Here is a 16,218-nt window from a genome sequence, read left to right on the forward strand (position 1 = left end):
GCAAGTTGCAAATCTTCTAATGTGCTCTCCCATGATGCACCCCATTGGAGCCACCCCCTTTCACTGTCTTGCAAGAGATTTATGCTAATAGCCTTACCAACTTGGTTCAAAGTGTTGGTTGCTTTGATAGCATTAGCTGGCTCATGCTGCAAAGCTGTATTTACAGAGTCACAGGGCCTTAAAATGCTTTGAATGGCAGTCTTCTCTTTCGATCTCTTTCAGGGGCTGGCCTTAAACATTTGTGTTTTAGGATAGCCTTAAACTATATCCTTAGAGTTCCCTGGTCATGTATTAAAACATTACAGATGATTAACTGTGAAAATAAAGTGCTGCACTCATAGCACCAGTCTGATACCTGCTGATACTACAGGAATGGAATTGCTCAAATCTAGGGACAGGATGGAGATTATTGGACTGGGTGAGTCCTGGAGCCCAAGTACAGTTCTTTGAACTTTCAGAGCACCATCGTTTCGTTCCGAACTTTGCCAACATGTGCGGGCACTGGTAGGCCCTCTCAGGGTGTATTTTCAAAAGATATTCTATTTATTATGTTTTTGAGACCGTGCATACTGTGCTGTCATCCCAGGATGTTGGGTTTTGGAACATAAATCACTTAATGGTAATGAAATGATGTTGTAATTCCCATCTTTTGGCAAGTACCATGCCATCCACGAATGATGTGGTGAGCTGGTAGCCCAGAATAAGATGTAGTCTTCCCACTTCTTCTGTTGTATTGACAAGACCTTGCAGTAGGTTGCAACATAGTAGTATGCTGGAAGTGCTGAAACATACCAGGAATTTCATTCCAACCCATTCCTGCCTTATGCTCTTAGTAAGTCTTTTATGTCCCCTCCCCCAAACCATTTTTTTTTTTTAAACCAATAACAAACCCTGAAATAAAATATTAACAACATACTGAATTTAGGGTTTGGCAACCTTTTAAGTGAATGTGATAAAACTTGTAGTGTTAAAAAAGGAGTTTGGACACTAACACCTGCATATATATGATTCTGCTGGAAACAAGTCCATGAGCTACAGTCCCTCCCTTTAGTCTAACCAGCAGTAACCAAAAATAAACTTTCACAGCGTCTGATTGTGGGCCTTTTACACAAGGAACACAGCACCCTGCTATTAATTCTCCTTTCAAAACCCAAACCCTTTTTCCAACCCACTCATCTGCTTTTCCAACATCTGTAGAGTCTCCTGGAAGCCCAAAGTATCACCATTTATAGGAGGAATTCTTGGTATTTTGGCCAGGTTTCTTTGTTCTATCTCCCAGCATCCTTCTTCCAGTATAATCACTAGCCTTGTTCTCTTTTGTCTCCAGATCTGCAAACAGATCATTATACTTGTTTATCCAAGATTAAATACCTTTTACAAAATGTAGAATAAAATATTCTGAAATTGAAGGAAAATTGTCTATTTGTAATATTTGGAATCTGGATTTTTATGACTAAAGAACAGACATTAAAATAGTCCCTTCAAGTATGAAGTGAAACACACAGAATTGAAGTAGGATTTTATTTTAATAGATGACCTGCTGGAACTCCCTGGTCTCTGTTTGTTAAAAAGCTCCCGTTGGTTTGTGAAGTATGACTCCAGTGAACTTTTGTGAAGTCTGCCATCGCTCTCATGACCTCTAACCTTTGAGCAGCAGGGTGATACTGAACCTCAGAAAGACCAATCTCTCAAAATCTAAGCCCTGTACAAAATTTATGAATTACATCAATGTTAAGGAGTTGTTAGTCAACAAACATACTGACAAAATATATTGTCTTTAGCTAAAAGCACTGAGAAGTCATGCTGTTGGAATAGTAGTCCATTTTCATTTAATATTTACAGGGTTATCAGGAAAACTAAATTTATCCCTGCTTTTGGCCTGTGGCAGGTTGTGCTCATGAAAGAGATAATGGAAATGTGGTATTTCTTTCCTGCACATGGTAATGAAGAGTTTTTAAATAATTTAAGTAATAAATTACACTGGCTGAAGCCTCAACTATTCTGTCAAGTACAGAACACTCCTATAGGCCCCCATCATTCTCACTGATAACATGTAAGCTAATCTTGTTTGACCCAAACTATTTGTCTACACTTAGTAAGTAGAAAAAGGAAGGATCTTTTTGCACTCAGTAGTGGTCAGTACTGGGCATAGTAGTCAAGAGCATTCTTTTGCGTATTTTGGTGTCACCATGTGTCTTGAGTTCAACTCAGAACACGATGCTTATGATTATGCTAATTAAAGACGAAAATTCACTTTGTTACGTGTCCATTGGCAGCCATCAGAGATCCTGTAAGTTGATCATCTGGTATAGGCCGTCTTTATTGGGGACTGTAAATGCGTACCGGATCCAATCGTGAGTATGGACAAAGTTTATCTGCATGTATAAACAATGTCTAGATAATGGAGTGCTTTTGTGTGGTAATCACTCATCACCTGGACAGTTTATCCCCCGCATCTAGGCTTGTACGTATGGAATCTTTTGCCTTTTGCATGGTGCCTGCATTGCACAAGAGGAAGCATGTGCTATGGAAACACAGGCCCCTTTGTGCTCCTGCAGGCGATGCAGAGATGGAACAATTGGATAAGCAAAGGCCCTAGTGAACTGACTTCTCTGCTGTCCTTTGTGTCTGTGTAGCAGAGCCTTTCACCTTTATGATAAGTTGGTGGAAAAGTGCAATGGGGATACACTGGCTGCATGAAGATTAACTAATTTCTATTTTCCCCCTCATAATTGGCTTCAGGACATTGTTGAAGTACTTTTATTAGTTCAGTTTGCAAAGATGTGTTTGTGGGCCTTTCTATTTTTAGAGGATTCATGTCCAGTTACACTCAGTCGAATCAGATGATGTGATGTCTTGGATTGCTGAGAAAGACTTTTTTTTTTTTTTTTTTTAAAAGACTAGTATAAGCTCTAACACAATCCCCTCCATTATCCACCTGTTGTTCAGTGGAGCAAGCGTTAAAGCACATTCTGCCTGTTTAGGCCTCCCAATTATTTACCTTGATTTCTGCCTCTCCAGGGCACATGCCTGAAGAATTTGTAGCAGGATAGCTACAACAACTAGTATTCAGTTTGACAGCACCTATTTCTAGGAGAACCAAGGTTTGGCCATTTTATCTCCATGTGCCAGAGCATTTACATTCACTCATTTAGCTGAACTTATAACTCACTTACAATGATTCTTACATTGTTAAGCTACCTACAGTTATTTACCCATTCATACAGCAGGGTAATTGTGCTGGAGCAATTTAACCTTTGGCAGCAGTTCTAAGTATTACACTATCGGCTGCCCCTGTTCCATTTGGAGGTCTGGTTAGCATTTAAATTTGTACAACCGGATGCCCTTTCTGGCATCAGCCCTCACCTTTGGGACTAGCTAACCAGTGGCTAACATTCTGACCAATTTGGCACCACCAGTTTACCTGAACTGCATGTCTTTGGACTGTGGGAGGAAATCCATGCAAAGACGGGGAGAACATACAGACTGAGTGGGGATCGATCCCATGTTCATTCACACCACCTGGGTGCTGTGAGGCAGCAGTGCCACTCACTGTCCTACGTATAGCAGGGGGACAGCTGGTAGCATAGTGGTTAGAGCTGCTGCCTTTGGACCCAAAGGTAACAGGATCAATTCCTACCTCCAGCTGTAGTTCTCTTGAGCAAAGTACTTACCCTAAATTGCTCCTGTAAAAATTGCCCAGCTGTATAAGGAGGGAGCAACACTCATCACTGCATATTGGTGAGACAGTGGTGGAGAGAGTGAGCAGCTTCAGATTCCTGGGTGTTCACATTACTGAAGATCTCACCCAGTCTCACAAAACTACACATCTGGTCAAGAAATCACGTCAGCGTCTGCACTTCTTGAGAAGGCAAAGGAAATTTTGCATGCCAAACCGAATCCTCAGAAACTTCTGTAGGTGTGCAATCGAGAGCGTCCTCACCAGCTCTGTCACAGTGTGGTTTGGAAGCTGCACAGTACAGGATCGTAAGGTGCTACAGCGAGTGGTGAAAGCTGCTCAAACCATCTCTGAAACGTCCTTACCATCACTGGAGAGCCTATACCAGGCCAGAACCATCAGGAGAGCAATTAACATCATCGAGGACAATAGTCATCCCCAGCACAGCCTTTTCACATCCTTACCATCAGGCCTATGCTACAAGAGTGTTAAAGCCAGAACTTCAAGGCTGAAAAACAGTTTTTACCCACAGGCCATCAGGCTTGTGACGACACCCATCCACTGCCTCTTCACCCATCACGGGAGACGCAGATTACCCTCTGAGCCTGAGAGGGGTCAACTACCCCCCATCCCTCCTATACACACATGCACATTCACAACGCCAATAACATCAGAGACCACAGACTACCTCCGCATGCCTTGCGCGCACAAATACACACTCCTTTTCAACTGCGAATAAACCCAATCTACCTCTGCAGGACTTTGCACATGTACGACTTCCATGTTTACATTGCGCACTGCACACTTTATATACATATATAACTTTGTTTCTTGGATTTTTGCACCAATAGTAATTTTTGTAAATTTGTAATTTTGCAGTAATAGTAATTTTTGTAATGTGTGATTTACGCCTTGTGTTTTTCTTTCCTTATGTCCTTACAATTTATGTCATAGGCTGCTGAGAGGATTCACAGAGTAAGAATTTCATTATCTGGTGTAACAGACAGTTTACTGTACACATGACAAATTCTTAAATCTTGAAGAAATGGGTAAATCATTGTAAGTACCTTAACATTGTAAGTTGCTTTGGAGAAAAGTGTCAGTTATATGCATAAATGTAAATAGAGTAGCTTCTTTTCCAAATTCATGGGGCAGTGTCACTCATAAAATGTTGTGTTGCTCTGATTGGTCAGTCAGTACTCAGTAAATATGGGGGGCATCCCACTGTCTATGTGAGAACAGCTTGTCAGCACCAAGGTTAATGGCTCTGGATGTTGGCTCGGATGCAGACAATGCAGTTATAAGAGGATATACTTCCTAGCCTTTTGTCTGAAGATGAAAATGTGTCAGCCTAAGCTACATTAGGTAATTACTTTAGGCCTTCAGTGCAGACCTCAGGGTTTTGTAGACAATCGCATTATCTGCTGAATCACAACCCCCCCCCCCCCCCCCTCGCCCCAGTGTCCGATTGTCATCCCACGTATCTGTTTTGAGTAATGAAAAAACATAACGTTCATTTAAAGAATGGCTCATTGTTTTCTTGTATTTTTTTCTTTTAAATTGTATGAATGTGAAAATATTCCATCACAAGTGTAAGATATTCAACATAAATCATTCAAGTTTTATGCTGTAAAACTAAGGTCCAATTTGAAACCACTCACCTGAAAGCCATTTAGTGCAGCAATTGTTGTTTACAGCAGGTACACAACAAAGCTGGTCTGTTTGAACCAAGTTATGGAATGGCCCTTCACCAGACAGAGAGCATTCCTTGGGCCACAGATATGTGCGGCCTGCTTGTTTACTGTGTTTTTGGGTGCAGTACTGTATGTTTGTATGTGTTTTGGTGCACCGAAAGACTACAGCTTTGAATACCTGATACCTGGGCAAGAAGGTGCATTTCCCTGCATGCAAATCATGCAGCAGTCACAAGCGTCCCCATTGTGACACGACAGTGATGCTGTTAGTCATTCAGCTGCAAGAGGCAGTAGTGTACTTCACATTATTGAAGTTTTAATGGTAGATTGTTTAACACCCCTGTTCTCACTGTGCATATATTGTTTCAACAGTGACATTGATTGATGCATCAGTTAGGTGAATAGACTTGGAGAAAAACAATTCATATTGGAGATTTAGTGTGCTCAGTGTATCAGTTTCTTGACTGGTAAGCTGCCTTCCTGGTTAACACGGTAGAGACACCTTGCAGGACACATTTTTTCCCTTCTCTTCCCTCTTTGGTTATTCTTAACCCGTGGTGTGCATTGTTAACAAAAGACTGAATGACCAAACAGAACATAGGGTAAAAGTGATCCTTTCCATCTGGCCTATGAGCCATGCAGGGCTGCCTGTGTTCGTTGCCACAGCACACTGTCTGTTACACTGGGTGCTGAAGTGACAGGAAATTCCAGACACAACAGGGCAAAAGCATTATGTTTAATTTCCGGAACTTTGAGATGGGGCATTGTGTTAAAATTGACCAAGTTTGAGAGCAGTGCTTGCTGACTTCACTCATTTTTCATGTAATTCTTGGCTGTCTTCTGTTCTCTGAATTTTTCTTCCACAAAATAATTTCAGGCTGAAGTTGAAGTGCCTTGGTATCAGACATTCCATCTTTAACATGGATACGTTGGCCGTGCATATAGATCGCTTAACCTATGCCTACTTATCACTGAATCTGCTGTTTGTTTTACATTATGTTATTACTGAGGTGTGTATAAAAGCTGTTCCCTTTTAGAGTGGACCAAACTCACCAGTCTCTCCTCCACTAAGGGAATTCCAGCCTGATTGCACATTAAGTCTGTAATGAGTGTTTCTGGCAGAATTCGTAGCTCTGTTACAGTGTAACCCGAGCTGGAGGGCCCGTGTGCTCCTCAGGAAGAATGTCTGCCTTGCTGCAGCCAAGACACTGAACGCTATTGTGTTGCTTGCCCCTTTTGCCTGGCCATTTTTGCACCACGGACCTTGGAGTGAGATGGCGCTCTTGGCCACAAATTCCTGTCCCTGGGAGCCGTTGCCCCTCCCCTGCCCCAGTGGCCCTTCCTCCTTACCCGCCTGCAAGAGGCGGGTCTCTCTCAGTTCCAGCATGCCAGTTCAAGGAACAGCAGTCAGGGCTCACCTAGGAGTCTGGAAAAGGTTCTCTTGCCTGCCTGGCTGAAGACGCACTAGAGATGTGCTGTGCCCCTGTTTGAGTTACACCCATGAGGAGGACTCTGCTGCTCTGCTGTTTGTCTGACCCCTTGCCCTCCCATGGGCAGGGAGAGCGGAGCTATGAGTCTGCTTGCTAGGACTAAGGAATGGAGCTTTGGGTCTGCCCTAAGACCAGGCACTGTTGAAATAGTTAGCACCAGGACTGGCTGGGAAGACAGGAGCCTTCTGAATGGATTTAACCGCAGAATATCCCGGTGGTTTGGTGAGTCCAGGGGCACATCTGGGGGACCACTGTTATGTAGTTGCCACAGACAGGGTAATCACAAAGCCCAGGGATGGACAGATAACACAATGGCAGGGGGCATTACATCAAGTTATCTGATGCTGAGATGAGGCTTGTTGTAGCAGGGTGTTGGGTATGAGGTCATTCCCTGTTTGAAGCCCTGTGGCTGGGCCAGGCAGGCCTGAATCTGCATGCTGCAGCACAAGTCATGGAGTGACACTGTGATTCATGGCGCGAGAACAGCACTGACATTACTCATCTGCAAGTTCCCCCTCGTGTCAGGGAGCTCAGGCAGGGGCAAGATGCACCTTATTCCCCTTTCAGGTAGTTGATCCATATAAGTGCTGCCTTGGTGGCTTGTTCTGCCTCTTCCCTGGGATGTTTTTGCTATCCACGCATATTTGGTCATGTGCTCCTTTTTTGCCCTCGAAGCTCTGACGTCTGTACAGGATTTCCATGATGTTTGAATTGGTGTCTCGATTTTGTGTGACTGTGGGTTGGAAGAACACAGCACTGAGCTTTTTCCATAAGACTCTGCTTCCCCTCTGTGGGAGCAAAGCCCAGTCTTTTCAGCATCAGAGGAGTCGTGTGTGTGTGTGTGTGTGTGTGTGTGTGTGTGTGTGTGTGTGTGTGTGTGTGTGTGTGTGTGTGTGTGTGTGTGGTCGAGGTCTGGTGCCAGTCAGGGGTAACCCACTACTGGCGAAGTATGTTCATCCTGGCCACACAACAACTTCCTGAAAGGGTTATTTTTCTTGATTTGTACTGAATGTGTGCATTTTTTTTTTTTGGAAGAAGGGGATAATCAATTCCTCAAGAGAAGGGATGAGCAATGTGAGGGGATATGCCTTTGTTTCTGCTAGACTTGTGGCCTGGAAGGCAAGCAGATTTATAAGAAACACACTTTACATTTACTCATTTAGCTGATGCTTTTCTCCAAAGCGACTTACAGTGTTAAGCTTACAATTATTAAAATTACAAGCCTACAATTATTTACCCATTTATACAGCTGGGTAATTTTACTGGAGCAATTTAGGGTAAGTACCATGTTCAAGGCTACTACAGCTGGAGGTGGAACCTGAAACCTTTGGGACCAAAGGCAGCAGCTCTAACCATTAGACTACCAGCTATCATACCAGTTACATTTGGTTTTTTTCAGAAGGGATTTTTTTTTTGCAAAGTTGTTCAAGGACCCTGGAGTTAAATATTGTACCATTACATTCCTGGGGTCGCAACATTTGTGTGTGCATGTGTGGGAAAGAGAGAGAGAGAGAGAGAAGAGGACCGCATTTTTACTTGGCTCCAGAAAACGTCCCAGGTGGGTCAAAGTCCACTGAATACTCTCGGGGATTGGCTGGCCACAAATGGTGTCTCCATTTGAAAATGTTTTCTTTCAAAGGTGGCGATCACCTTTGCTTTTTCCGTCACGTAGGGAAGGTGCTTTGAAGGAAGACGATTGGAAGGCGTTCTCTGAGGAAATTAATTTTGGAAGCAGAATCTCCGGTGGCACAAGGCATGTGTGACAAGGCTGAATTTCACTAAAAATGCCCTGAACCAACAGTCCCACACAGAAAGCAGCCGTCATAACTAATACCAAATCTCACACTGTTTCCAATATAGAGCAGGGACTGAATTAAAGAATCGATAATCATTTTGTCACTTTAAGCTTGAGTCGCGTTTGCAGCTTTGCTGTTTCCCAGAAGCTCAATTTAGTTCTGCAAGTTATACGTTCAACATGTGAGTTATTCTGAACATATGAATGAGCTGGTCTGAAGCAGGATTTCTTAATCACCACAAAGATTTTATTTGTCCTCATTTTGTTCAGTTTTATTATGACCCTCAATTTGTAACTGTTTGTTTCCCCTGTGTTTTTTTTGTTAGGTGGATTGACTGGCTCAGTTCTGTATAAATTGTTTCTAAGACCTTCCCAGGAGTGGTTAATTGGTATGTCTGTGTGTTTCATTATCTGGCCTAATTCAAAATCACAGTTTTCTGATAACTGGTTTAATCACTCTTTCATGTCAATTTCTGTAATCAGTGCTGATTTGTTTGCCGAACCATAATCAAAATACCCAGTAAACTTGTGTTGAGTTATAGCTAGAGCTAATAAAATTGAGCTTGTAATTACTATAAATAATTTGGTTATAATTCCAGTGGTGTTCACTGTGACCAACTCTACCATGTAAATTTCCAGATAATGAATATGTACAGTATGTCTGAGATGGTGATATTCAATCATACACCCATAAAGGGGCAAAAGTCTAACATTTCTTTGTATTCATGGAAAGCCATTTCTTTTAAATGGCCCAAGGACACAAACAGTTGGTGAAGGTGAGACTCTTCACTTTCTGTCATAATTGGTCACATACCTCAGTTAGCTTTTTGAATGTCAGCTGGGCAAATACAAGGGTAAAACATCCTGACACTGCAGACACAACAATTTCTCCATGTGAATGGAATCCTACCTTCCTTGCTCACTGAAAAACAGGCTGCTAAATTAGACAAAACCGTTGGAAATGAGCCAGAAGAAGATATTTATGATCTTTTCTTTCCCATCTGCTGTGTGACAGACAGGTACTGTGCCATAATGTACACTGGGTCCTTGTTTTAAAATCAAATTTTCAAAAATTAGAAAATTTCAGCATTGTTCATTTTTAATTGTATTTTCTATACGTTTTTGCTTTTCTAATACAGTATGTCCTGCAAATTATGGTATAGCTTTATCAGACATTTTCTGAGGGTTTTTCAGAGCCCATCGTAAATAAATCAAGTATCATTAAGTCGTTATTGATTATTTTGCTCTGCATGGTAACAGTGAAGTTGGATTTCTGAATAAAACAAAATACGAATGTATTTCTGAGCCCAAATTGTGTTTGTAAATTGACCCCGTGTGTACTACATGTGCTAGGAAAATTTATTTATGAACATTGATATCCTGTTTTTTCTCCTCTTTGTGCAGAATCTCCCCTCATTAGTTTGCCATGAATTTCCCTCTTTCCATTTCCCTGAATGGTTCTGGATCAGAACTGAAATACAAGGACATTGAGGTTTTTCCTTAAGCTTTCAATGTGCTCTGCTGTGGTTTCTTTTATCTTCAGCTGTTGATTTTAGCAGTATGACCTCAGTTCAGTAGCTGTGGATAATTCTAACCTCTAACCTTTAGTAACTGTTGTGGAATGCCTCATCAATTTTCATGTTGGCTGTCCAGTCTTGGAATGTTTTTTTCTTTCCTTCCCCCACTTAAGTTTTTAGTGTTCCCCCCCCCCCCTTCCCCAGCAGCTCATATTGCTGGGTAGTAGGAGTGGAGTAATATTCCAGAAATTGTCTTTACAAGTGCTTGTTTCTGCCCTGGCCTTTGTGCAGTCTTGTGGGCCCCCTCATCATTTGTTTCGACATCAAAAACATTTAAACGCTTTCCTCTCTACTGTTTAACTGAATCTGTAAATGGTTGTAAGCCACACAGGCGGTGTTGGATTTAAGGCCTCTAGACTGAGCTAGGTTAGCGATCTGTAGCCTGTTTTCCACCAGTGTTTTTTAGACACCCTGAAGAATGAAGTTATGACACTTGTCATCAGGTTGACTTCGCTTGGCCTAGAATTGGCCTGTATTTTCTGACATCTAAATTGCATCAACACAGCTCTTTTCAGATTACAAGGGTGGTTTTGAAGCTGTTGAGCTTCCTTTGCTTTTGAGAATTTGGACTTTAACGAGTGTGAGTAATCTGTTCTGCCTACGGTTTAGTGGTCTGAAGCGCTTCAGAGTTAAACGTGTTACATATATGTTACATATGTTCAGTGGTGCCTTAGACAGAGACACTGTCAATTTGACTTCTAAATGTCAGATTTGCTCCAAAAAGCCAGATGTTAATCTGTATTCAGTAACTGCTATTATAGTGCTTAAGGACATTAAGTTCTGATCTGAAGGTTGGTGGTTCAAGCTCCCACTTTGTTACTCTTGTTTCAGTCTTGAGGTACTTTCTTTCAGTTGCTCCAGTAAAAAAAAAAATAACCAGATATGTCAGTGGATGAATATTTAAATTTGCTTTGATTTAAATGCAAAATCTAAAACTATCAACTAGCCATTACTGTTCAAACTCTTGATGTATGTACCTATGGTGGATACCTTCTCCACTGAGAAGTATCATCCATCTATCCATTATCACAATATTACTGAACTAATTCTGCCATTATTCACCATGAGCAGATATGTGTTTTTGCATTTAATTGGAACCTCTAAAGACTTCTGTGTATATCTAAAAAAAAAAAAAAAAAAAAAAATTGGTAGGTGTTTGCTTTTTGTGATTACTGATGGACTTGGGGTAAGTGACTTAGTAGCCCAGAATTTTGCTTATTGGAGTACTAAGAGAAACATGGTACCATAACATCAACCGTGACTGTCTGGATTGAATAACTATATCTTGTCAAGTAATATCACTGTTTAGTCGGGTAGGTGGCACAGTGGTTAAAGTGCTAGACTTAACCTAATGGTTGTGGATTTAAGCCATGTTGGTATGCCTTTGAAATTTTTTTAATGATTGTAGTATAAAGCTCACAGATTAGTATATTAAGTTGATTTTCATAAAGGCATGATGTAGCATAAAAATTGTACAGAAGAAGAAAGGTAGTTGATTTACATTTTTTGCATGAACCCATCAGAGGTTAACCTTAATATTGTCACAGATTATACAATCCAGTGCACATTACACTGCTTTCTCAGTTAATGTATTTTTCTTCTGCTTTTAACATTCAAAGAAGGCAGCATTTTAATATGGACTAGCTGCATTATCGTGTGATTTCCTCTGAGGCAAAGATCAGGCTTTTTGTAAATGACATGGCATGAAAAGGCAGAATCTGAATCCGTGATGGCTTATGAAGCCATACAGAGCAGCTGATTAGAAATCAAACCAAGGAGACATTAAATAGACATCAAATAATCACTGGGAAAATATTTTCATGGCCTTAGTTTTCATTACATCTAAATCAAAACTTTGAGTTCTGCTCTACTTTTACATTGGTTCTGGTTTTAAAGCATTTTTTTTTCTGTTTTATCAAACTTTTTTTTTTTTTGGAAGCAAGCTGGGGTAAAAGGCATCAGACTAATCCAAGAAAGCTAAACATTCTTTTTAGTAATATTTTAAGTTGTATTTTTTTTAAACCAGGAGGCATGAGGAACTGTGCTCACATCATCATTAGGGCCCATCTCACCAGCTTTCCTGGTGCACACCACAAAGTAGGGCTTTCCCAGTTCTCGTGGGAACGGAAAGCTCTGGCTGTGGAGTGAAGATCTGGAGAAGGAATAATGTTACAGAGCTCTTTGCATAAGACTTGATATGATATGATCCCCAATTTTTAATGAATTATTTTCAGTTTTGGGAACTGCTTGTGGTTTACACCCCACTGCCACCAGCTCTCTGTGGCATGCTGGTAGACAAGTTATCAAGGGTTTGAGATTAATACCAAGAGTGTGGGTTCAAATCCCTGGATTTAAAATACCGCTTGTATTATTCTGGTGACTTTTCCTGTCTTTTAAAAGTAATAACCATCTGTTAAGAAATGTCACTCTTTCTGGCCTCACTGTTGTTGGCTGCAAAGTCTGACTAGCGTTGTTATTTAAGGCTTTTTTTTTTCAGAGCTAATCTTAATTGTCATTTCAGTTTAATGTCTTTTAGTTTAGGTAAACAAGATGTTACTTTTGTGCTGAAGGTCCAAGACTACAACTTGTTTATATTGGATTCCCCCCCCCTCCTCTCTGTTTTAGAGTCTCCTCGGTTGTCCACGGCCTCCTCTGTTAGCAGCAATGAGCGTCTGTCTGCTGCCATCGCATCGGACTGCTCGGTCCCACTTGGTGCTGACTTCCCACACGGCGAGCGTCCAGTGAGCCTTGTGTCCACGCTCTCTTCAGGCTCATCTCGGGACGGACAGAGCCTGTACGGGAGCACTGCTGCTCTCCCGGACAGCGATGTCGATCTAGACTTTGGTGTGGCTCTACGAGGTGCCAGGGGGCAGACACAGCAGCTCACTGGTCCAGTAGAGGCTGGTAGGGAGGAAGAGCTTGCCCCATGCTCCACTCAGTACAACAACAACGCCATACCAGCTGAATCTGGGGCCTTATTCCATCCACCACTCTCGCCCTTTGCTGCCAAAGCTATGGCGCCCAATCCCAAGCTCACCTATCTGGACCGTGTCGTCATGGAGATCATTGAGACTGAGCGCATGTACGTCAGGGATCTGCGCAGCATTGTGGAGGTGAGCTGAAGACGATAAGGTTTGGACCCAGTCTAATTTATTCAGCCACTGGTCCTCATTTCAGTTTTGGGTTTAATCTTCCAGTGAGAGCTACAATAAAACCAACAGGACTTGCTTTTTCATTCAATTGTAGTAAATGTAACAGTACCTTGTTTAAGCCTGTAATGTGTGATGGCAAACTCCAGTAAAAGGAAGAGCTTGCTCAATACCCTTCGAGAGTAAGTGTTTTGACTGCATGCAGTGACTTGGGCAAGAGCAAAAAGACATGGTTGTGGCCTAGTTGGCCCTTAGTGTGGCACAGTGACAGCCTTGTGGTTGGAGAAAGAATGCAACCCCCTGTGGGACCTCCACTAACTAGCAACCAGGCAACTTCTATGAGGTCGTCCATAATTAGTTCCCTTCCTATAATTCTCTCTGACTTTGTGCCTTAAAGAAAAAAAGAGAAGTGCAGCCAGACACAGATGCCCCCAAGGAACTGCACAGCACTCCCTTCTTAGACTGGAATGAGTCAAGCGTGCACTGGTGACATCTGATGTAGTCACCAACGGTGGGAAACAAGCCTATTAGTCCGTTACTGACACATAGTGCTCCTGCTGGTACCCTCCTCTGGCTTGAGACAAGTAGGGATTCATCTTGCTTACACCATAGGGGATTGACAGGTTACTGTGGAAGGTTTGCAACCCTGACTGCTAATATACTAAACCATGAGATAACTTCAGTGGTTTGTAAAGGAGCTTTCATTAGGTGTAAGATTTTGTGATTTAGAATGGAAAGCTTGGAAGATTACAAATGAAAAAGTGGGTATGAGATCTCTAAATTTAATTAAATCTGCAAATCTGTTTGTTTTCAACATCAATATTAGCCATGGCTAATTGGTATTTAGCAATACTACCGAACTAATGATTTAGTAAATTTCATGTTTTGGTCTTAGAATAATATTGGGACATTTTAAGGGATCACAGAGGCCTTTTCCCCTGACATTGTGTGACATGACATAAAAAAATTAGACCTACCAAAATCAAACAGTTTCTGAGTTCAGGACTCTGCTAGTGAATGTGTGGTGGTTTTTCAGCAGAAGCCATTCCATAGCAGTTTTTTTTCCCCCCACTAAGCAGAGGTGTGGTGCCTTGTGCTGAGCTGTATGAAATATTGCTTTTTTCCCTTCATTTTTTTTTTTGTCTTGGAGCTGCCTTCAGGTGTAAAAATACCCTGCCGTGTGGGGTCTGTGGACCATTAAACATAGGGGAGGTGGTGACTGTAAGTGAACTGGGATTTCAAAAGCAAACTTTCTGTATTTCTGGAAATGTTAAATACACACATCTATTGCATTAGGCCTGCATAGATGATACTGAATAACCCACTACATAGAAAAACTTAATTACTGAAGTTGCCAGTGTTTTTGCATTGTTTTGTACAGATACTCCACATTCTGCAAGGCTTCTGTTGGATGAAAGTGGTGGTCGTTGCCTTGTATGTGAGGATGGTGTCCATCTGTTTAGAATGGGTAAATTAGGAAATTGGTGTGTGGAGAGGACTTACAAAGGAGCAGGGAGCCTGGGATACTATCATTGTTGTTCCAGGTGTTGTGTGAACCAGTGCTCCAATACCAAACCTCACACCCTGCATGTCAAAGTGCAGGCTGCAGACGTCCTCATAGCGGCCAGGGCCGAGCTCTGTGCCCTGTCAGAGTCCTCTGTGGGCCGTCACTGGCCACACTCGTGAGAACGTGAGCGTGCGAGATAATGAACTTGCCTTTGCCTCAGCACAAGTGACCTACAGTGTAAAAAACACACAAGTTCTGTACTTACAAACATTCAGAGTTAACTCCTCCTGTTCTTCTAACGCCTGTTTCTTCTCCCAGGCTGGACGTTCTGTAGAAGCAGTATTGTGGTTTTTCTTACTTTCCACTTCTAGCTGTCAGCAGCTGTTGTCCGTGGTAACCAGCTTTTACCCAAATGCTGAAAGGGCATAATGGGGGTTTTGTTAGTACTTTGCCATGATGAATCCCAATAAAACAATATTTTTTGTTGAAGTGGAAGCTCGTTAGCAAAGGGCTTTGCTTTCTGTGGAATCGAATCTAATCTAATCTAACTGAAATGTTTTCAGTTCCTGTAATAGAGATGCTGTGATGGAGGAGGTGCAGTCAGCTGGGGGAGATGGACTGTTTGGCCACTCTGCTTCCATTAAACATTAAACTACTACCACAGATACTGGGCATGCTGCCTTAGGTTCTCCACTGGGTTTGGGTCAGACCAACTTGTGATCACTGCCTTAAGTGGCTATTTAAAACCATACTGCCTTCTTGCTTCATGTGTGCTGTGGTGACATTCCTGGTGTCAACCAGATGTCTGGCATCACTACATGGGTGCTGCTCGTTGTCTTAGGATGAGAGCAGGAAAACTATTTGGCCGTTTTCATTGGTGGAGATGGGCCAAGATGTTCACAAAATCAGGCTTTCTGCTTTCGGTAAGGTGGAATGAATTAATGTTTATAGCTTAATGAATTTTCAAATGCTTTCTTCCTGTTACCGTATGGAAAAATGTTGGCACCACCATATCAGTTGCTGTCTGTATAAGCTAGACTGGCACCGTGCGTTTGTTTCATTTTCTCAGAAAGTTTGCCCTTAATGCATAACACCATGATGGTGTGCCTGCTACCTGCTAGCAGGGTGATTTTTTTTTTTTTTTTTTTTTTTTTTTTTTTTTAATAAAAAAAAAAAAAAAGTAATTTTTGACAAGAAACCATGAATAGACACTTCGATCAAAGCTGCAACACATCTTCAAAGCAAGATCTGTTGAGGATGACAGGTCGTAGTTTTCAGTTCAGGCTTGTCCATCATCATCCTCCTCCAACTGTCAAACATCTGTCAG

The 16,218-nt window shown here is 41.9% G+C and overlaps 1 protein-coding gene across 5 annotated transcripts in view; it reads left to right on the forward strand.

Moving 5' to 3' along the window:
* LOC108919553 (pleckstrin homology domain-containing family G member 3) overlaps positions 1–16,218 on the forward strand; it is a 62,131-nt gene that overhangs the window by 21,430 nt on the left and 24,483 nt on the right. For 2 of the 5 annotated variants that reach the window (XM_018727590.2, XM_018727591.2), the window contains exons 3-4: positions 8,985–9,047; positions 12,861–13,348. In XM_018727590.2, the coding sequence (XP_018583106.1) occupies positions 8,985–9,047; positions 12,861–13,348 (551 nt within the window). Of the gene's footprint in view, positions 1–6,776; positions 7,086–8,984; positions 9,048–12,860; positions 13,349–16,218 lie in introns of those variants that run through there. The other 3 variants (XM_018727589.2, XM_018727594.2, XM_018727592.2) reach the window with 2 other exon arrangements.

Source organism: Scleropages formosus, chromosome 15 (genome assembly GCF_900964775.1).
Source record: "Scleropages formosus chromosome 15, fSclFor1.1, whole genome shotgun sequence".
Taxonomy (NCBI): domain Eukaryota; kingdom Metazoa; phylum Chordata; class Actinopteri; order Osteoglossiformes; family Osteoglossidae; genus Scleropages; species Scleropages formosus.